The sequence below is a fragment of the Mustela nivalis genome (genome assembly GCF_964662115.1).
Source record: "Mustela nivalis genome assembly, contig: HAP1_SCAFFOLD_688, whole genome shotgun sequence".
Lineage (NCBI taxonomy): Eukaryota > Metazoa > Chordata > Mammalia > Carnivora > Mustelidae > Mustela > Mustela nivalis.
Genome location: NW_028135975.1, coordinates 76,424 through 98,687, shown reverse-complemented (window position 1 = coordinate 98,687; position 22,264 = coordinate 76,424). Strand labels below are relative to the sequence as shown.

The window sequence follows — 22,264 nt, the reverse complement described above, 5'->3', positions numbered from 1 at the left end:
TGGACTTTTAGAATCTATTTGTTAGCCTGAGACTAGCAAACCAAACCCATGAAACCCTCTCCCAGTTTTCCTCTGCAGTACTTATGCATTTGGGTTAGCTCCTCTGTTCTGTATCTCTGCACCTTCCAGTTTTAACTAAACAATGTTTCTGCAGTTTATATAAAACATAAAATATTAGCAGAGAAGTCACAGTCTTAGGGTATAACATCAGACTGAGAAACATACGAAATTACAGAACTTATTAAAAGTATTTTTAAGCTTAGAATTTTGAGAAACAATTCCCATTCTCACTATTCATGTTAGGCTATTTAGCCAAACTATGGAAAGAACCTAGATGTCCATCAACAGATGAATGGATCAAAAAGATGTGGTATATATACACAATGGAATACTATGCAGCCATCAAAAGAAATGAAATCTTGCCATTTGCAACAACATGTTAGGAAAATACATTAAAATTCCACTGGACCAAATGCCTATTTGTCTGTCTGGAACGGTTAATACTCATGGGGGTCTCTATAGATACCGTTGGTCCCACTGTTAACAAAGAAGAAACTGAAGCAGAGCATACACTCAACGCAATTCTGGCTCTCCTACCACTGAGTTGGTTTTATGGTTGCATTTATATTTCTCGGTGTGAGAAACTGCTCCAGTGGCTAACCATGTTGTTCTTCCTGGTCTAGAATAAAGTGGCCAACTCTTTTTGCAGGACCCCACTGAATGTGGGAAGGGAACAGAGCAAAACTGCTGTCCCCTACCTTCTGACACCTGTTGGACAAGCCTGGCTCTGCCTGAGGAGGTGTGGCAACACCTGGAATTCTGAATGAGGTCAGCCATTAGGATCACGACAACTCTCTCCCTCCTAATTCACACACAGCCAAGGAAACGGTCATCATGGACTCTCTAGAGGACTTTGCAGTCTGCAAAGCCTTTTCACCAACAGTTGCTAATTTTTATACACAAGCAGCCTTTTGCCTGAATGGGCCATGTTTCAAGGGTCTGCCTGCACAATGCTTGTTTGGAAACCTAGACAAATTTTCCCACAGAAACAATCCTCCTGGGTTGACATTGGTTTTCACAAGCCGGAAACCGATGCAATCCAACTGTGGTAATCCACTGAAATTCCTCACCACCACCTCTGTGTGTGTGGTGGGGAGGAAGGGATATAGAAATAATTTGAAAAAAAGCATTTTATACTTTAACTGTAATTTTTTTTTTACTATGCAGGATACACACACACACACACACACACACACATATATATATATATATAAATATTTAAATGATTCTTTTATTTCTAAATAATTGGGCGAAATGTTAAAAAAATATCTATATCTAGCTCTTATTTTTTGGGACTCCCCAGAAGGCTAAAAATACAAGCCTGTTGGGATGCATACCAGTGCTCCAGCACCATACTACTCATGAGGGACCCGGCATCTCCGCATGGGACATGGTTTAACTTTGGGGAGCCAGAGCATCGCTCCCTACTGCACCTCAGGCAGTGAGAGTGAAGCCCCAGCCCACCCGCACAGAGGTGGCCCTGTTCTGCTGCCTCCCTGTGAGCTGTGCAGGAAGCGGGGTGGTTGATGGAGAATTAAAGACTTGAGGATGGTTCTCCCCCTCCCCTTCTCCTTCATTTCTTAAGTCCCAGAGATGGAAGATCTAATTTTCCTGCCTCCCTGCATGATGATAGATCCCAGTCCCTCTCCTGACATTCTAGAAGCATGAGAACAGTCAGCTCTTTTAAAAATTGGTCAGGATTTTTACTCCTGGTAATAAGTAATAGAAGCTAGGAGGCTGAAAGATGCCCCCCTCCCCCCACCACCCTGAGTCCAGGTTTCTCCCAACCCCCTTTCTGTGTTTACATAGATTCTAGTAAGGAAGACCTGGGTGGTGCTCCTTAGGAAGCTATCCTTGACCTTGACCCTCAGCTGGCAGGGTCCAGTCTGTGTGTGCCCCAATACTGTGGTCAGCTCTTTATATCCATGCGCACTCATTCCTCTCCTTCCTGAGGGCAGAGAAACACTGGCAGGGGGCTAGCCCAAAGCAGGCACTTGGTAGTTATTTCTAAAAGAAAATTTGTGGCAACAAATTTCATTTGTTGTTTGGGTATTGAAGACAACTTTATGTATTTAAGACATATCAAGACCTCTCGAGTTGCTGGGGATGAGGGGACTAACAGTGCAGGAGGGAGGTGAGAGGGAGAGACCAGGATGATGAGAGGGAAAAGAAGGTTTCTGAAAGGCTCATGTGAGCAAATGGTACAGGGCTGCCAGATGAACCCTGAATTAGAGGTGGACATGAGGAAAAGGTGGTCTCCAGGGCTCATGAGCCCTTCCTCTCTTCTCCATCAGGGTCCAATTCTTAAAAGCTCACCCTGTGCTGAAGCCAAGGCAGCAGTGAGAATAGAAGACAGAAGGGGATGAAGCCCTCACAAACTGGTGAAGAGAGGGCATCTAAGGATTTCTGGGCTCTTCTACCAGGAGGGGTTACATGTGAGAATGCATAAAAGGACAGCCATGAGTTGGGATTGTTGGTACACACATGGGAGCAACCATCCCACGCCTCAAGAGTCAGAACACTTCCCCACTGGCCAACTCATCAATGACACATAAATCACTTACCATGAATTGAATGAATAACAATTTTTTCAATCTTGACTGTTTTTCTTGGAGGGAGAGTCATGTTGTAGATATTTTTCACATCTGCAAAATATCCAACGTATCTACTCTGCAAAACAACAGAAGACTCAATTTAAGTGGAGGCGAAAAGTCTATCCTCAGCATTCCTGATTTTGTTCTTGTTTTTATTTTTACATAGAATTTAGGGAGAATCATTAATTAAAGAAACATTTTTTGAATGCCATGATATGACTAGGCATGCTTATGTTTGCTGCCTCATGAGTGAATATCTCCCTTAGAAGAAAAATTCTGAACTCTGTGCTGTGGGGAAGGAACAAGAAGGGAGGCACATGTGGCTCCTATAGGCCACTTTCGACTGCAAGGACACCTAACCAGACCCAGGGAAAGCGCTACAACCTTTCAACAAGACGTAGTTAATATGACTGTGGAAAAGCTCAGTCTGGGTGTGAAGGATTAACTGTTACTAAGTTCAAGGAAGGTCTGTGCTCTGGCAGAGAGTAGCCTCCTCATCACGAAAGGATTTGAGCTCCACACACTGCTAACGAAGATACATATGCTCTTGTCCCTGCGGCCAGCTTGAGTGTATTTTTTAAAGATTTACTTATATGAGAGAGTGTGTGTGCATTAGAGAGACCAAGAGCATGGAGAGGGGCAGAAGGAGAGGGAGAAGCAGACTCCCCAGTGAGCAGGGAGCCCCAGGGTCATGACCCAAGCTGAAGGCAAACACTCAACTGACTGAGCCACCCACATGCCCCAGAAATTGGGATATTAAGGTATCATTAAGGTATATACTTTTAAAAGATTTTATTTATTCATTTGACAGACAGAGATCACAAGGAGGCAGAAAGGCAGGCAGAGAGAGACAGGAAGCCAAGCAGGTTCCCTGCTGAGCAGAGAGCCTGATGCAGGGCTCGATCCCAGACCCCGGGACCATGACCCGAGCCAAAGGCAGAGGCCTTAACACACTGAGCCAGCAAGGTGCCCCAAGGTATGATATTTTTATTTGTTTTTACTTTTTAAAGATTTATTTGTTTGTTTTAGAGGGGCAGAGGGGTGGAAGTAGAGGGAGAGAGAGAATCTCAAGCAGACTTCCCAATTGAATGTAGAGCCCATTGCAGAGCTTGATCTCATGACCCAAGATTATGACCTTGAACTGAAATTAAGAGTTATATTCTTAACCCACTGAGCCACCCAGGTGCCCCTTAAGATATAATGTTTTTAGATATGATCAATGGTGTTATGGTATTTTTACCCTCGAGAGTCTATGTGAATGTCACACTAAAATACTTGTGAGATAAAATGACCCGATGACTGGGATTTCCTCCACAGCCATCTGGGTTCTGTGGAGAAGGGGTGTGTGTGTGTGTGCATGTGAGGAGAGTGGGGAGGGAATGAATGCAACGTGATAAAATGATGGTTGAAGTGGTGTGAGGACTATACGGGGATTTATTATAGGATTGTCTCAGCTTTTTATGTTTGAAATTATTCACCATAAAATATTTGTTAAAGGATAAAACAGGGTAACTGCATATATTTCACATGGATTTTCTGAGTATTAAATGAGATAATATATGTCAAAGTATAATAGTGTCTGGAATAGGTTTGGTAAGATGTTAATTTCCCCTTTTTCTTTCAAAATACGGGAGCCCCCTCTTGTCTCTTTCTTTGAGTCTCTCTCTCTCTCTCTCTCTCTCTCTCTCTCTCACACACACACACACACACATGAGATGTTCTGCAAGAGGTGAATGGCCCAAGTAGGGGTTTGTGAAAGACTCATTTCCTCTCAGAGAGAAATCAAAGACTAGTGATTTTTTTATAATCTTCGAGTCTGGAATCTTAGAAATTAGACCTTTCTACTTTGGGAAGGAATCAACTCTTGAACTCCGTAAGCAGTGACCAATGTTAAATGGAGAGCAGGATTCCCCAGGGCAGGGTGTGTGTGTGTGTGGGGGGGTACTCATAGACATGGCTCTCTGGCCCTGGGAGGGAACCAGGCCTGTTATAGGCACCGGAGTGGAGCGGCCCGATCACGCGAGGAAAAGAGTGCACAGTGAAACCAAATAATGGGTGCTGAACTCCCCCAAAGGTCCCCCCTTTTAAGAATAACAACTTACCTGAGAAGGCGTTTCAACTCCCTGAAATTTAGTACTGGTGCTTTTATCTGTTTGCTGTTCTCCAAAATAAAAAAGGCTCTCCTACGGAAAAGGGGGCAAGACAGTCATGGCTCATATGCCCTTTCTTTTCCTGTGGAAGGTATTCTTAAAGGTTCTAATGGCACATTATTTCCTTAAGTCTGCAGCCTTTAGGCAGAGTTTACTCAAACTAAATTTAACAACAACAAAAAATCGTATCAAGGCTTTTTGCACAAACACGTACTCGCATACAACTGAAACCAAAGTTTCACAAAACAATACTTACCTTTTGATATTTTCTATTCGAATCTAGTCCATTTTATTTTTAAAAACGCTAGTCACAACCCAACAAGTTGACTTTACAATTCACTGAAAGATTGGACCCACTTTGGAAAACACTGGGGAAGAGCCTCCATTTTCCTAACCTGTGTGTCTCAAATTAGGAATAAAGCAGATGGTGGCACCAGAGGGTGGGACACTGGAGACAACCCGAAGTTTCTCCTCTCAGACTGCTGGCCATGTCCATTCAGTGGGAACTTCTCAGCACAATCATGGCAGTAATAAGACTGAGAACCCCACTTTAAGAACAGGAAATAGCTCACCCTGTCTCTGCAGAAATTTTCAGAGGGCCCAGCCTCCAATAGATCCCATAGATATTGACTATGAAAGGTTAATAACATCAAGGAGAGATTTTGTTCTGCGTTGGAAAATGTACCTTTCACCTACCTAGTGCTTCTAGGTATGTTGGACATCCTACCAAACCAATCTTGATATTATTCTTGTGAGGAAGGAGACCATCCCCTAACTGGGGGCATAAGAATGGGGCTGGGAGCAACTGAGCTGTAGGAAGCATTATGACTGTGGAGTTGTTTTACACTTGGACAGCTTGACTTTACAACCCCCCCCTTTAATCCTGTCCCTAATAGACCCTACCTTTATTTAAAATGTTGGTATTATTGTAGACATCATGGATTTTTTTTCATTAATCTTAATTTTAAACATACTGCATTCGATTATTTCTCTTAATTACTGAAAATTTTGGCATTCCCTTAAATTTTGTGCCTGAGGGGAGTTTCTCACTGACCTCACCCTAGCCCTGGCCCAGACTAAGAGGCACCTAAGAGGTCAGTTACTAACCAGTGAAAATTAAACTAGGAAATATGGTATATTAACTAACTAGAATGTAAAGAAAATTTTGGAAAAAAAAATAAACAAGGACAAATCAAAACGAGGCTTTCTAATAAGTGGATCTCTAATCACAACTTCATTAAGTACCACGACTCAAAGAACCATCTTAACATCCTACCAGTGAGGTTTCAGAACTATCAGATTCAATCAGCACAAGATCATCTGTGGTAACAGCTTTCCTACCTCTGCAGTTGTAAATATTCCACTGGCAATAAGGTAGGCACAAATCATCGTTCCAGTTCGTCCTGCAAAAGAAAAGAAGTTAGTCCATGAACAACCTGTTCATGGCAGCATTTGGTATAAAGATGCTGTCCGAAATATTCAAAGAGCTCATTTGGGATCGATTTTCTTTCCCTCTGAAAGGGCTTATTCAAAAGATTTCAATTCAGGAATAGCCAAAGCTGTTTCATTGCTCTGAGGTTGTATCTAGAATTCTGTCCTGTGTGCCCAAAGGCACGTGCGCACGTGTATGCTGTTCTTGAATCCCTGCTGCTGGGGACTGCAGTAACGGGCAGAGCCATTGAGGTCTCCTCTAGGACCCTAGAGCTAAAGAGCTACTTACCAGTTAAGAACTAATTACATACCCTGTTTTTCCAACTAACATAAATAAAAATACCTATAAAAGATAAAACATGATCAGAACCCAGAACATGACATAGCATTTATAACACCCATTTTTTCCTTCTATTTTTGAGTCTTTAAGTGTGTTATGAAACATACATGAAAGTAAACAGAAGAGTATAACAAACCCCATAATATCTGTTTCCCAGAGTATATTATATTGTTGTCCTTGTTTCACTCCTCTTCCTTCCTTCCATGTTTTTCTTCCTCTCTTCTTCCACAGAATTTCATTTTTTAAACTTTTTGTAAGTATGATCCACACCCAGAACAGAGCCCAGTGGAGAGCTTGAACTCATGACCCTGAACCAACTGAGTGACCCAGGCACTCCCTATAGCATTTTAAAGCAAACCCTTGATTTCATGTTATTTCATCCTCAAAATTTTTGTTTTACTCTAAATTATATTTTTGCACTGCTATACAAAATTTGATTTAAAAAATACAGTGTGTCTTTTATTTCTACACTTATCTGTAGCTTTTGTCTTAGCCAGTGTATGCTGAACTTACTTTGTGTAATTTCAAGCTTACCCTTTTAACTTTAGATATATATTACTTCCTATTCTTTTTTTTTTTTTTTCAATGAACACCCAAACTTATTTTACAACCCATAGTTTGGAAAACATTCTAAGCCAAGCACTTCCAAAAAAGACTTTTTACCACCTCAGGCTGTGATATAAAGGCTTCTTACTAAAGGAATTCCTGACTATTACCAACCCTGCTCTTAGTGGTAAAGACTGTTAACATTTCAGTTCTGTCTGGAGGCCATCAATGGGTCTCTATAACTGGTATTTTCCCATCTGAAAAACACTTTTGCAGATTCCATGTTCTTGTGGCTGCGTACAGTCACAGACACAGTACATATCCTATCATGCAATCAAGTGAAGTCAACGCAGGGAAGCATAAAAAGATACGTACTTACCTTCAGTCATTTATCTTAATTTACAACATAAGCATTTGCAAAACAGTGTGGAGATTCCTTAAGAAATCAAAAATAGAGCTACCCTATGACCTGCAATTGCACTACGGGGTATTTACCCCAAAGATACAGATGGAGAGAAAAGAAGGGCCATCTGTACCCCAATGTTCATAGCAGCAATGGTCACAGTTGCCAAACTGTGGAGAGAACCAAGATGCCCTTCAATGGACTAATGGATAAAGAGGATATGGTTTATATATATAAAGGAATATTATGCCTCATCAGAAAAGATGAATACCCAACTTTTCTAGATGCTGAAAAAGCATTTGACAAAGTATAGCATCATTTCTTGAACAAAACTCTTCACAGTGTAGGCATAGAGGGTACATACCTCAATATCATCAAAGCCATCTATGAAAAACCCACCGCAAATATCATTTTCAATGGAGAAAAACTGAAAGCTTTTCTGCCAAGGTCAGGAACACGGAAGGGATGTCCATTATCACCACTGCTATTCAACATAGCACTAGAAGTCCTAGCCTTAGCAATGAGACAATAAAAAGAAATTAAAGGCATCCAAACTGGCAAAGAAGAAGTCAAACTGTCACTCTTTGCAGATAGTATGATACTTTATGTGGAAACCCCCAAAAGACTCTACTCCAAATCTGCTACTATTTGTACAGTAATTCAGTAAAATATCAGGACATAAAATCAATGTGTAGAAATCAGTTGCATTTCTATACACCAACAGCAAGACAGAAGAAAGAGAAATTAAGGGGTTAATCTTATTTACAACTGCACCCAAAACTGTAAGATACCTAGGAATAAACCCAACCAAAGAGGCAAAGAATTTATACTCAGAAAACTATGAAGTACTCATGAAAAAAATTGAGGAAGACACAAAGAAATGGAAAAATGTTCCATGCTCATGGATTGGAAGAACAAATATTGTGAAAATGTCTATGCTACCTAAAGCAATCTACACATATAATGCAATCCTATCCATTTTTTTCAAAGAAATAGAACAAATAATCTTAAAATTTATATGGAACCAGAAAAGACCTCAAATAGCCAAAGGAATACTGAAAAAGAAAGCCAAAGTTGGTGGCATCACAATTCCGGACTTCAAGCTCTGTTACAAAGCTGACATCATCAAGACAGTACGGTACTGGCACAAAAACAGATACATAGGTCAATGGAACAGAATAGAGAGCCCAGAAATAGACCCTCAACTCTATGGTCAACTAATCTCCGACAAAGCAGGAAAGAATGTCCAATGGATAAAAGACAGCCTCTTCAACAAATGGTGCTGGGAAAATTGGACAGCCACATGCAGAAAAATGAAATTGGACCTCTTCCTTACACCGCACATGAAAATAGACTCAAAATGGATGAAGGACCTCCATGTGAGAAAGGAATCCATCCAAATCCTTGAGGAGAACACAGGCAGCAACCTCTTTGACCTCAGCCAGAGCAACTTCTTCCTAGGAACTTTGCCAAAGGCAAGGGAAGCAAAGGTAAAAATGAACTACTGGGATTTCATCAAGATCAAAAGCTTTTGCACAGCAAAGGAAACAGTTAACCAAACCAAAAGACAAGTGACATAATGGGAGAAGATATTTGCAAATGACATATCAGATAAAGGGCTGGTATCCACAATCTATAAAGCGCTTAGAAAACCTAACACCCAAAGAACAAATACTCCAATCAATAAATGGGCAGAGGACATGAACAGACATTTCTGCAAAGATGACATCCAGATGGCCAACAGACACATGAAAAAATGCTCCACATCTCTCGGCATCAGGGAAATACAAATCAAAACCACAATGAGATACCACCTCACACCCGTCAGAATGGCTAAAATTAACAAGTCAGAAAATGACAGATGCTGGCGAGGATGTGGAGAAAGAGGAACCCTCCTACACTGCTGGTGGGAATGCAAGCTGGTGCAGCCACTCTGTAAAACAGTGTGGAGGTTCCTCAAAAAAATGAAAATAGAGCTACCCTATGACCCAGCGATTGCACTGCTGGGTATGTATCCTAAAGATACATACGTGGTGCTCCAAAGGGGCACGTGCACCCGAATGTTTATGGCAGCAATGTCCACAATAGCCAAACTATGGAAAGAACCTAGATGTCTACCAACAGATGAATGGATAAAGAAGATGTGGTATATATATATACAATGGAATACTATGCAGCCATCAAAAGAAATTAAATCTTGCTATTTGTGATGACATGGATGGAGCTAGAGGGTATTATGCTTAGCGAAGTGAGTCAGTCGAAGAAAGACAAGTCTCATATGATCTCCCTGATATGAGGAAGTGGAGATGCAACATGGGGAGTTTGGGGGGATAGGAAAAGAAAAAATGAAAGAAGATGGGATCGGGAAGGAGACAAACCTTAAAAGACTCAATCTCAAAAAACAGACTGAGGGTTTCTGAGGGAAGTGGGAATGGGATAGGGTGGTGGGGTTATGGACATTGGGGAGGGTATGTGCTATGGTGAGTGCTGTGAAATGTGTAAACCTGGTGAGTCACAGACCTGTACCCCCAGGGATAAAAACACATTATATATTTCTTAAAATTTTTTTTAAATGTGCTCTGACAGATTTTAAAATTAAACATTTTTACTTTCATACATATTTTTGCAAATCAAAAATGAAGAAACTCAAGTTGTCAATAAATAAGAAAAAATATGCTCAATCTTTCATAGTTTTGTTATTCTTATTTTCTTCCCTTTAGTAGTCACCTTTCACCCCCCACTTCCTTTCCTTCTCTTCCTTTAGTTTTGAAGCAAACATCAAAAAATGTTCACTATTTTTTAAAAAAATGTATTCATTTATTTGAGAGATTTGAGAGAAAGAGAGAGAGCAGGGTGGGGAGCAAAAGGGCAGGGGAAGAGAGAAACTTAAGCAGACTCTGTGCTGAGTGCAAAGCCTGGTGAAGGACTGGATCTCCCCACCCTGAGATCAGGACCTTAGCTGAAACCAGGAGTCAGTGCTTAACCATTGCGCCACCTAGGCGACCCCCCTTCCAAAATTTTAACAACTATTAATACTAATAACAGTATGTACCTTCTTCTTGTACTTTAATGTATTAATATTTATTTAGAAAAAGAAAAATTAAAAAATATTTTTACCTTTGCCTCCCTTACAGTGAATCACTACGATGTTTTTGTCATCTTGAGACATCCACTCATCCACTTCCTTGGCGAATGACACCATCTCACTGATTTCAAATGTAAAATTTTTAGTTGAATTAAAATTCATACAAAAAATCAAGTCCAATATATTTAGCTTTCTTTTGACAACCATCTTGGCATGAAATTTACCTTAGACTGGGGACATTGTGATCATCAATCTTGATTCGCTGGACCCTGTCATGGAAGTACTTAGGATTATAAGCTCTTTCACCTAAAATAAATAATACATAGGCAGATACATATGCCTAATAAACACAGTAAATGATCAAGTTATGAAGAAGTTCTACTTTTTATTATAAATGCCTTATCCACCTTAACTTTTTTTTAAAGGTTTTATTTATTTATTTGTCAGAGAGAGAGAGAGAGCGCGCACAAGCAGGGGGAGTAGCAGAGGGAGAGAGAGAAACAGGCTCCTCATTGAGCAGGGAGCCAGATTTGGGACTCGATCCCAGGACTCTGGGATCATGACCTGAGCAAAAGGCAGATGCTTAACCAACTGAGCCACCCAGGCATCCCCCTTAACCAGTATTAAAAGGAGCTTTCTTACTGGCTCTTGTTGCTTTTAAGAATATTAAGGGTCTGAAAAACAGAGATAGCAGTGGTTTGTCCATCTTGAGTAACCCAACTTATTTGGACTTAACAGGCCTTACTTTTAATTTTATAGTAGGTTACTCATCATATTACCACATATTACCACAGAGCAGAAGTAAATGTGGCCAACCAGAATGCTTGCCTCCTGAAAATGTCTGCTTAATATACAGGAAGAGGAAAAAACAAGACCGAATACTAAGTGGGGATATAATCTCTTTTCTACAGGTTTTGTTTTTGAGCATATTTTCCCTTGTTTATTGACTATTTGGATTTTTTTCATATTTGGGTTTTGCTCTCCTCACACCCCACTCCTAGTGAATTAGGAAATGTATTTTTTGAATTGTCTGTCTTCAAACACAAGCCAGCAGGGAAAACAGAAGTATTTCCCTAAACCTAACACTACTAGAGCAGATTCTACCCAAAATGGCTCTGCCTCAACTTAAGCTTCCTGTCTCCCCGACAGGGCATTTATACTATTGAGATATTTTTTCCCCTACAAAACAGAACCAATGCAAGATGGAGATTTTTAAACTCACTTCCCATCACCCACCAAATACTTATGATTAAATGAAATGTGAAGACTGAATCACCTTATATGTAGTGATCTGTTTCATATCAATAGTAGCAAAATATCTGGCCATGTACATACTGCATAGATTGTAGATTTGATAGTGTTCTCGATGTTTGGTATCTAAGAACCGCACAACTTCCTAGAAAAAATAGACACATATCATACATAAATCCATATGGCATCAATATAAGCTATTCCTTAGGAGTAAGCCAGAATGGTCATTACCTTTTATTTACTTGTCCTTCACTTAGCACCTTTTAGGGGAGATTTAGGGAATAGAGTACCTACATTCCAAGTCCTAGCTTATCCACTGATGGTTTTCAAATAGTCCACAATGTTGTGCATGACTACCTGAATAAAGTCTACTACAAATACACATTGCTTAAAGCTACCAGAGACATTTAGCTAGCCTTACATAAGTAGGTGAAAATTATGATTTCGTAGTAATATATGATTCTTATCTAGATCTATTTTTGAATAGATAGGTTATTTTTTTAAAATTTTTAAAAAGATTGATTTATTTTAGAAAAAAGAGAGAGAGAGAACATGAGTAATAGGAAGGGGGGGAGAGAGAATCTTTAGCAGACTCCCCACTTAGCATGGAGCCTGATGTGGGCCTCCATCTCACAACCCTGAGATCATGACCTGAGCCAGAACCAAGAATCACGGGCTAAACTAACTGAGCTACCCAGGTGCCCAAATAGATAGTTTTTTTAGATCATGATCTGGATATTACCATCAACCTATGCACTATTTAAATGAATAAATAATGCAAAAATGTGTGGTATGATTGTGTGTCTATACATGCATGATAAAAAAAAACATTATATTAAATTTTAATTCAGTGGTGGCAATATGGAGACTTTGGATCACCTTTGCATACTTTCTAAAATGAATACATATGCGTGTATGTGCATATATATACACACATACACGCACACACACAAATATGCATATATGCATAACTTTTCAAATAAGAAATAGTGACCTAAAGTACAGTTACTATCACATACAAATACAGTATTTCTACCAAATTTATCCATTTGAAACACACACAGACCATGTGTCTCTGTACAACAAAATGACTGTAAAAAGGCTTAAAAATTGATGAGTATACTACCCTGACCAATGTTTACTAGCTTCATATTGAGAAAAAGAAAAAACATCAAAATGATCAAGTGGTTAAATTGTCAGTAGGAAATAGTAAATAAAAAAGATAAATACTCTGAGTCTGTAAAATGCTGGAATGGGGGAATAGACTCATATGCATCAAGATTTCATGAGATCCTTTACACTAAAATGAAATCCAGATGGAGTAAAGAATCAGAGATTTTTAAAAACCCACAAATATCTCTAGGAAGTTCAAGTGCATATTAATCAATTCTTTAGATCAAGAAAAACAAAATATTGAATCAATGGAAGATCAACAGATTTAGGTTCGACTTTAAAAATTGGAGATTTCCATTAAAAAATGCCACAGTGCAATAAACAAGATTCATTTTCAGTAAAATGGAGTGAATGGGAACTATGTCTAATATTAACTATAAACTAGTTATACTAGTATAAACTAGTAACCCAAAACAATTTAAATAATACTCCCTCAACTTATAGATATATGGGCCTAGGACATAAATAAATTCATTAAAGAGAAAATTTAACTGCATAACAAACTATATAGATAAGTGTTCACCTCACCAACAGAGAAGTCTAAACAACAATAAAATCCCATTTTCACCCATGAAATTAGCCCTTTCCTTTTCAAATGGGAAAATCCAATGTTCGCAAAGATGGCATGAAAATAAAGATTTTGATTTATTGCTAACATAATCCCTTGGATTTGGTAATATATATTGAGAATCCCCAAAATACTCATACTCCATTACCAGGGTATTTAATTCCTAGGAACCTATGAGAAAAGGCTTTATGCCTTTAAACCTTTGTGCCTCTGATGCTGCATTATTAATATTTTTTTTAAATTTCTTTTCAGTGTTCCAGAATTCATTGTTTATGCACCACACCCAGTGCTCCATGCACTACATGCCCTCCATAATACACACCACCAGCCGCATTATTAATGTTAATGACACCTAACTATCCAACATTCAAGCATGATTATAACACTAATGAAATACCACACAACCATTAGAATACCGTTTTGCCCTTCATTCTCTCAATAAGCAAACATTTCACAGTATTTAATTTCTGTGCAGTCTTCCTTAGTATATCACACTTACGGACATTCAGCATTTGCTTTTTTAATAAAAAAAAAAAGAAAATGAAAAACCTGGGGGGCGTCTGGGTGGCTCAGTGGGTTAAGCCTCTGCCTTCAGCTCAGGTCATGATTTCAGGGTCCTGGGATTGAGCCCCGCATCAGGCTCCCTGCTCAGCAGGGAACCTGCATCTCCCTCCCCCTCTGCCTGCCTTTCTGCCTACTTGTGATATCTCTCTCTCTCTGTCAAATACATAAATAAAAATCTTTAAAAAAATACTTGGATGGCTAAGTTTTAGGGATTTTTAAAAAATCACCTCATATTTCTCTATACGTTTTTAAAAAATGATCTCAAGTTCTGAATTTTCTCCAAGAGTCCATCCTTGACTCAATACAAAGATAACTTGCTGCTATGTTTTCTGATCTAAATAGTTTCCTGAAGACTATAAATACCTCTTAAACTAACTAGCTCAACAGAGACAAAAAGCATCTAAAAAGACAGTTCAACTCTGCCAAGAAACCACATTTTGGGGGACTAGATGTATAGTTTTTGTCCTCAACCAGAATAAAGAATATATAATTGTACCAAGGTCAAAAACTAAAAGATAACTAAGAAGATTTTTAGCAATGTAGGTAATGTAGATCTTCTTTTTCTCAATAGCCTTAAGTTTACAATTCCAGAAACTCTTGGGAAAGTGAAAAATGCTGTCTACTCTTTGAAACCCTTTTTGCAATAACCTCCAACTTTGTCCTAAATAGGCCAACCCTTTCTCTGTGTTTACAAAATATTAACTAACCAGAAGAGTTTACAATGGAAGCTACTGTCTATCTTAGCACATTCCATGATCTGGAGATGAAAGTGCAACCTCTTTGCCTGCATGCCATGGCAGCACTGGCCACACTTGACACTTCCACCATAGTGCTTGCTTCCTTATTCCCACCTATGTCCAATCTTGCTACTTCTCAGAAACACTTGACATTTATATTAGCAAATTTACTGCATATGAAATCTTACTGTTTGCTCTACATGTTACTGTCCATTGCTCTACATATTACTATCCATTGTTCAAAGTCTAATCCTGCACATTTATTCCCTCTTAAGAGTGAAGGGGAATGACATGACCATTTTGCATTCTCTCAGAAATTAATCATGCCGATATCTGAATCTCACACCCTCTAGTCCAACTTGTTAGTTTGTAGATGGCTTTCATCCTAAAAACAACAAAGACATGCTCTGTCCATTACACGTTGTTATCATTGAACGTGTAAGCACCAGCATAGCTCCACTGCCTCATTCTCAGTCAGCCCAGGTACCTGAACTAATAGCTCAGACATAAGCCTACACTCAGCAAAAGAGGAAGGTAAATATTCATATGGACAGTAGATATGATTTGGGGGGTGGTTCATGATTCACGAGTTTTATGAAAACTGATGATTTATCACCTCTTCTATTATGTCTATTAAAAATGGTAAAAAGATCATGGTTTATTAGAACTTTGTCAATAACCCAAGGAGATAAGTGTTAAGAACTGAAAAAAAAAATCTCAATGGTCTAGAGAAAACTCTAGAAGCCAAGAGTAATGTCTTTGCTTTGACTTTACATACTTAATGAAGTTTGTGGCTTTTTAATACCCTAGCCACTATTAAGTGTTGCTAAATTTATATTTATCACCACTAAATCTACAAAGAAAAATGAATCCATTTAAACAAGTTGTAATTACCTCACAGCTCTCAGCCCAACCTACTGAAAAGTAATATTGGCAAAGGATGCTCTATCCCTAGAGATGGATTCTGGCAATTTGAAGATGGCTACCCTAAAGTGCCATAATCCATCCAATGGTTCTGGTCAAATTTCTTCAAACTATTCCCATTATGGAATGAATAAAGTAGTTTCCACATTAAATAGCAGTTTGAAAAATTTTTCAAAATTGGTCAAGGGAGTAGTAGAATCATGTCTTACTTACAAATAACATAACCTAGATAAGATGTGGTTCACACTCTCCTTAAGACCTTTTTGAACATTTGTAAATTGATTTTGACTGCCCAAGTCCCAAAACTATGACTATGGACTAGTTATTGTTTTTAATTTTTTGCATGTATAGAAAAGCTTCCCTGCCTTAAGTGATTTCATGAAAGATTCAAATACTTAATCCTCCCCTATTGGACTATATCATATGAATTTATTTGGTCAACGGAATGACATAAAGCAAGTAAATTCAAAAACCTTTATAAGATACCACTCTGGCTCTTGCCTTTTTGCCGTTACATAAGAACATACCCAGGCTAGCCTAATAAAGGATGAAAACATATGGAGCAGATAGGAGTTACCCCACATACCCCAGGTATATGGTGGGATGGCCATATGATCATTAGAGAGCAGCGAGGTAAGGTCATTATAGAGCAGCTGATAAGGAAAACTGAGATTCCATTCCACAGTGGTGATGTAGGAAGACCCTGACTTCACCTTCTCCATGGCCACACCAAATCTACAAATATTAATAGAATAGTTCCTCCTGAAGAACTAAAGGATGACTGAACAGATTCTGCATAACATAAGATAAAGAAGCTACATAGAGAACTGCAAGAGAGAGGGAGGCAAAGCAATGAAGGGAAGCCCCACCTCTGACACTGTGAACCATAGAGGGGAGGGACAATACTGAGGGTTCAGTTAGAGATTCATCTGCCTTAGGGCAAGAAATTAAGCCATGGTTGAAAAGGGCAACTAGGATTTAAAAAAAAAAATGTAGCCCTAGAACTCCACCAAATGCTAGGGAAGCTCCTAGAAATCTCTCGAGATTGGACAGGTTGTTGAGTGTCACAGTTCATGCTCCCCTTCTACCTAGATAGTGTAGATAGAAGCATGGTTTACACATCCAAGCTGGTATAGAGCCCCAGTGAGCCCTGGGCCCCTAGCCCACATGAGCCCCAGCCATTCTATCAAAATGGCCCTAGTATGACACACACTGGGACACTCCTGCTAGGCACCCACTACACCTCCAGCCATTGTATCAAAGTCATATGCATGCAAAGCACCCTGAAACATTCTACGCCCCCACTGCATTGGCTTCAGATAGCTTGCTAGGGCACTTACTGCAGAGAATGTGCTGGGACCACCTGGTTCACAGTTGCATTGGCTCCAGCTAACTTGCCAAGGAGCCCTTTGCAGTAAGCACCTTGAGACACCCTGGCCTACACCCACCTCAGCTTCAATAGTTCTGCCAGGGAGTAGTTGTGTGTGGAGAGCCTGAGGCACCCTCACTGACACCTACTTAAACAGCTGTCCTGCTGGGGTGCCACTTGTGCAGGGTGCACCAGGACCTCCCTAAGCTTGTGCTCCACCTCAGCTGTATCTGCATGGAGAGCCATGGGACACATAGCTTTCACCCACTTCAACCAATTTGTAAGGGTCCTCTCAGTGTGTAGAGCCCTAGGACCCTCTGCTTATAGCCACTTCACCTTCAGTTGTGCTACCAGGGTGCTCTCTCTATGTAGACAGCTCCAGGAATGACCTGACTCAGACACACTTCAGTTATGGCCATCCCACCAGGGCAGCCTTCCCATGGAGTGCCCCAGTACCCACAGATCACACAAGCCACAATTCTAGCCAGCCCCTCAAAGTTACTCGGAACACAAGTGTACACAAGGGACAACCATACACAAGACCATTCCTTCAAGTTTTGGATAAGAAGCTTTTCTAATCATAGTAGCAAATACAAAAAATCAAGAAAAATTGGGAGGCAAAGGAATATGCTTCAAATAATAGAACAAAACAAAACAGAGCTAATCAATTTGCCTGATAAAAATTTTAAAGTTATGATCATAAAGGTGCTCACTGGTCTAGAGAAAAAAGTGAAATACTCAGGGATAACTTCCACAAAGAGATAGAAAACAAAAAGAACAAATCAAGAGTTCATTTTTTCCCTTGCTTCTCTTGCCTTTTGCGTTGTTCCTAGGAAGATGTTGCTGCGGCAGAGGTCGAAGAGGTTGCTGCCGGTGTTCTCCTCAAGGATTTTGATGGATTTCTTTCACACATTGAGGTCCTTCATCCATTTTGAGTCTATTTTTATGTGTGGTGTAAGGAAATGGTCCAATTTCATTTTTCTGCATGTGGCTGTCCAATTTTCCCAGCACCATTTATTGAAGAGGCTGTCTATGACCCAGCAATTGCACTATTGGGTATTTACCCTAAAGATACAAATGTAGTGATCCAAAGGGGCACATGCACCCGAATGTTTATAGCAGCAATGTCCACGATAGCCAAACTATGGAAAGAACCTAGATGTCCATCAACAGATGAATGGATCAAGAAGATGTGGTATATATACACAATGGAATACTAGGCAGCCATCAAAAGAAATGAAATCTTGCCATTTGTGACAAAATGGATGGAACTAGAGCGTATCATGCTTAGCGAAATAAGTCAAGCAGAGAAAGACAACTATCATATGATCTCCCTGATATGAGGAAGTGGTGATGCAACATGGAGGCTTAAGTGGGTAGGAGAAGAATAAATGAAACAAGATGGGATTGGGAGGGAGACAAACCATAAGTGACTCTTAATCTCACAAAACAAACTGAGGGTTGCTAGGGGGAGGGGGTTTGGGAGAAGGTGGGATTATGGACATTGGGGAGGGTATGTGCTTTGGTGAGTGCTGTGAAGTGTGTAAACCTGGTGATTCACAGACCTGTAACCCTGGGGATAAAAATATATGTTTATAAAAAATAAAAAATTAAGATGAAAAAAAAAGAACAAATCAGAGTTGAAGAATGTAATAACTGAAATGAAAAACTACTAGATGGCATCAACAATAAGTTAGCAAATGCAGAACACATAAGTGATCTAGAAGATAGCTGAATAGCAAAAACAAAAAAAGAATTTTTAAAAATTAGCATAGGTTAAGGGATCTCTTGGACAACATCAAATAAGTAAGAATTTGCATTATTGGGGCCCCAGAAGGAGAAGAGAAAGGAGTATAAAATATATTTGAAGAAATAATAGCTGAAAACGCCCCTAACCTGGGGAAGGAAGTAACATCCGGGTTCAGGAACCATAGAATTCCAAGCAAGATGAACCCAATGAGGGCCACACCATAGCACAGAATAATTAAAATGTCAAATGTTAATGATAAAGAGAATTTTAAAGGCAGTCAGAGCGAAGCAAAAAGTTACAAAAAGGGAAACCCCATAAGGCTATCAGGTGAATTTTCAGCAGGAACTTTGCAGCCCAGAGGAGATAGTCATGACATATTCAAAGTGCTGAAAGGAAAAAACCTGCAACCAAGTAAACTACCCAGCAAGGTTTTTATTTAGAATTGAGAGAGAGAGATGGAGTTCCCTAGACAAGCAAAAGCTAAAGGAGTTCATCACCACCCAACCAGGCTTAAAAGAAATGTTAAAGGAACCTTTTAAAGTGGAAGAGAAAAGGCCTTAATTAGAATTAAGAAAATTATAAAAAGATGTAAAATATGACAACATAAACACAAAACCAGAGGAAGGATTTAAAAAGTTTTTTATAATGTGCTTGAACTTAAATGACCATCAACTTAATATAGAATGATGTATACATAGAATGTCGCATATAAACCTCATGGTAAACACCAACACAAAACTTATAAAAGATACACAAAAAAGAGAAGGAAAGTCAAGAATAACACTACAGAAATTTATAATCTTAAGTAAAGAGAACAAGAATTAACAGAGAAGAACCACAAAAACAACCAGAAAATAATCAAAATGACAGTAAGTACACACTGAAAATAATTACTTAAATATAAGTGCCCTCAACACTCCAATCAAAAGGCATAGGGTGGCCTAGTGGACAAAAAACAAAACACAACTACACATTGCCTACAAGACACTCATTTCAGATATAAGGACACACTCAGGCTGAAAGTGAACGGATGGAAAAGATATTTCATGCAAAAGGGAGTGGAAAAAAACCCCAAGGTGACAATATTTATATCACAAAAAGCAGAACTTTAAGACTTACAAGAGAGTAAGTAGGGCATTGCATAATGATAAAGAATCAATTGAACAAGATGATACAACAATTATAAATATCTATGTACCCAACAATGGCACACCTAAATATTTAAAGTAAATATTAATACCCATAAAGGGAGAAAGAGTAATACAATAATAGTAGGGGAATTTAACACAACACTTTTTTTTTAGATTTATTTATTTATTTATTTGACAGACAGAGATCACAACTAGGCAGAGAGGCAGGCAGAGAGAGAGGAGGAAGCAGGCTCCCTGCTGAGCAGAGAGCCCGACGCGGGGCTGGATCCCAGGACCCTGGGACCGTGACCCGAGTCGAAGGCAGAGGCTTTAACCCACTGAGCCACCCAGGCGCCCCAACACAGCACTTTTTAAATAGATATATCATACAGGCAGAATATCAATAAGGAAGTGTGTCTTTAAACAATACAGTAGGTCAGATGGAACTAACAGATAAATATTCTGTTGTTTTGACACACAAAAACAACAGAATACAAATTCTTTTTATATGCACACAGAATGTTTTCCAGGATATATCACACGGTAGGCCAAAGAACAAGTCTCAATACATTTAAAAAGATTGAATCATATCGTGTATATTTTCTAATCACAATGGGGTGAAATAGAAACCAATTACAGAAAAAAAATTGGAAAACCAAACAGGTGGAAATTAAACAACATGCTACCAAGCAACAAATGAGTCAAGAAAGAAAATGAAGAGCAAATTAAAAAATATATGGAGACAAATGAAAATAAAAACACTATAGTCTAAATCTTTGAGACCCAGAGAAAAGTCCTAAAAGGGATATTTATAGAGATACCAGCCAACCCAAAGATAGAAGAAAAACCTCCATCTAAAAACCTAAAAAAACTAGAAAAAAAAGTAAAGCCCAAAATTAGTAGATGGAAAGATTTAATAAAAATCGAGCATAAATGAATGAAATAGAGTCTTTAAGAATAGAAAAGACCAATGAGGGGCGCCTGGGTGGCTCAGCGGGTTAAGCCACTGCCTTCGGCTCAGGTCATGATCTCAGGGTCCTGGGATTGAGTCCCGCATCAGGCTCTCTGCTCCGTGGGGAGCCTGCTTCCCTCTCTCTCTCTCTCTGCCTGCCTCTCCATCTATTTGTGATTTCTCTCTGTCAAATAAATAAAATCTTTAAAAAAAAAAAAGAAAAAAGAAAAGACCAATGAAATAAAGAACCAATTCTTTCAAAACATAAAAAATTCAATAAATCTTTAGCAGACTGATAAGGAGAAGAAAACAAAAGGAACTGAATGAAACCAGAGACAGAAAAGTTAACAAAGAACACCATAGAGGAACGAAAGAGTATAAGAGTGTACCAGAAAAAAATTATATGTCAAAAAATCAGATAACCTAGAAAAAAATAGATGAACTGCTTGAAACATACAGTCATCCTAAACTGAATCAGGAAGACATAAAAATTTGAAAACCAAATTATTGCTGACAGAATTGAATTCCTAATCAAAAAACTCCCAACAAATTCCAGGATCAGACAGATCATAGGTGAATTTACCAAATATTTAAAAAAGAGTTAATACCTATTGTCTTCAATCTATTCCAAAACAATAGCAAAGAAACTATAGCTTTGAAGTACAGCCTAATGAGGCCAGCATTACCCTGATACCAAAACAGACAAACACACTACAAAAAAAAAAAAACTATAAAACATTATCACTGAAGAACACAGAAGCAAAAATTCTCAAGAAAATATTAGCAAATCATATTTAACAATATATTAAAAGGAACATTCACCATGATCAAGTGGGATTTATTCCAGGTTCATAAGAAAGGCTCAATATTTGCAAATCAATCCCCCGAGTCAACAAAATGAAGTATAAAAACCATGCAATCATCTCAACTGATGCAGAAAAGCATATGACAAAATTCAACATCCATTTATGATAAAACTCTCCAAAAAATGGGTTTAGAAAGAACATACCTCAACACAGTGAAGGTCATATATGACAAACTCACAGCTGATGTCATACTCAATGGTGAAAAATTGAGAGTTTTCCCTCTAAGATCAGAAACAAGACAAGGATGCCCACTCTTAACCACTTTTATTCAGCATACCCCCGGAAGCTCTAACCACAGCAATCAGACAAGAAAAAAAAAAAAAAAAGCATCCAATTAGGTAAGGAAGAAGTTACTGTCACTATTTGCAGAT

The 22,264-nt window shown here is 38.9% G+C and overlaps 1 protein-coding gene across 1 annotated transcript in view; it reads right to left on the bottom strand.

Annotated features, from left to right (window-relative positions):
* Nucleotides 1-22,264, bottom strand: part of LOC309857397 (phosphatidylinositol 3,4,5-trisphosphate 3-phosphatase TPTE2-like) — a gene marked incomplete at its 5' end in the record, with an annotated part of 53,085 nt that overhangs the window by 17,026 nt on the left and 13,795 nt on the right. The window contains 6 exons of the mRNA XM_082750111.1: nucleotides 2,625-2,730; nucleotides 4,757-4,837; nucleotides 6,146-6,207; nucleotides 10,642-10,730; nucleotides 10,834-10,915; nucleotides 11,945-12,005. Of these exons, the coding sequence (XP_082606237.1) occupies nucleotides 2,625-2,730; nucleotides 4,757-4,837; nucleotides 6,146-6,207; nucleotides 10,642-10,730; nucleotides 10,834-10,915; nucleotides 11,945-12,005 (481 nt within the window). The remainder of the gene's footprint in view (nucleotides 1-2,624; nucleotides 2,731-4,756; nucleotides 4,838-6,145; nucleotides 6,208-10,641; nucleotides 10,731-10,833; nucleotides 10,916-11,944; nucleotides 12,006-22,264) is intronic.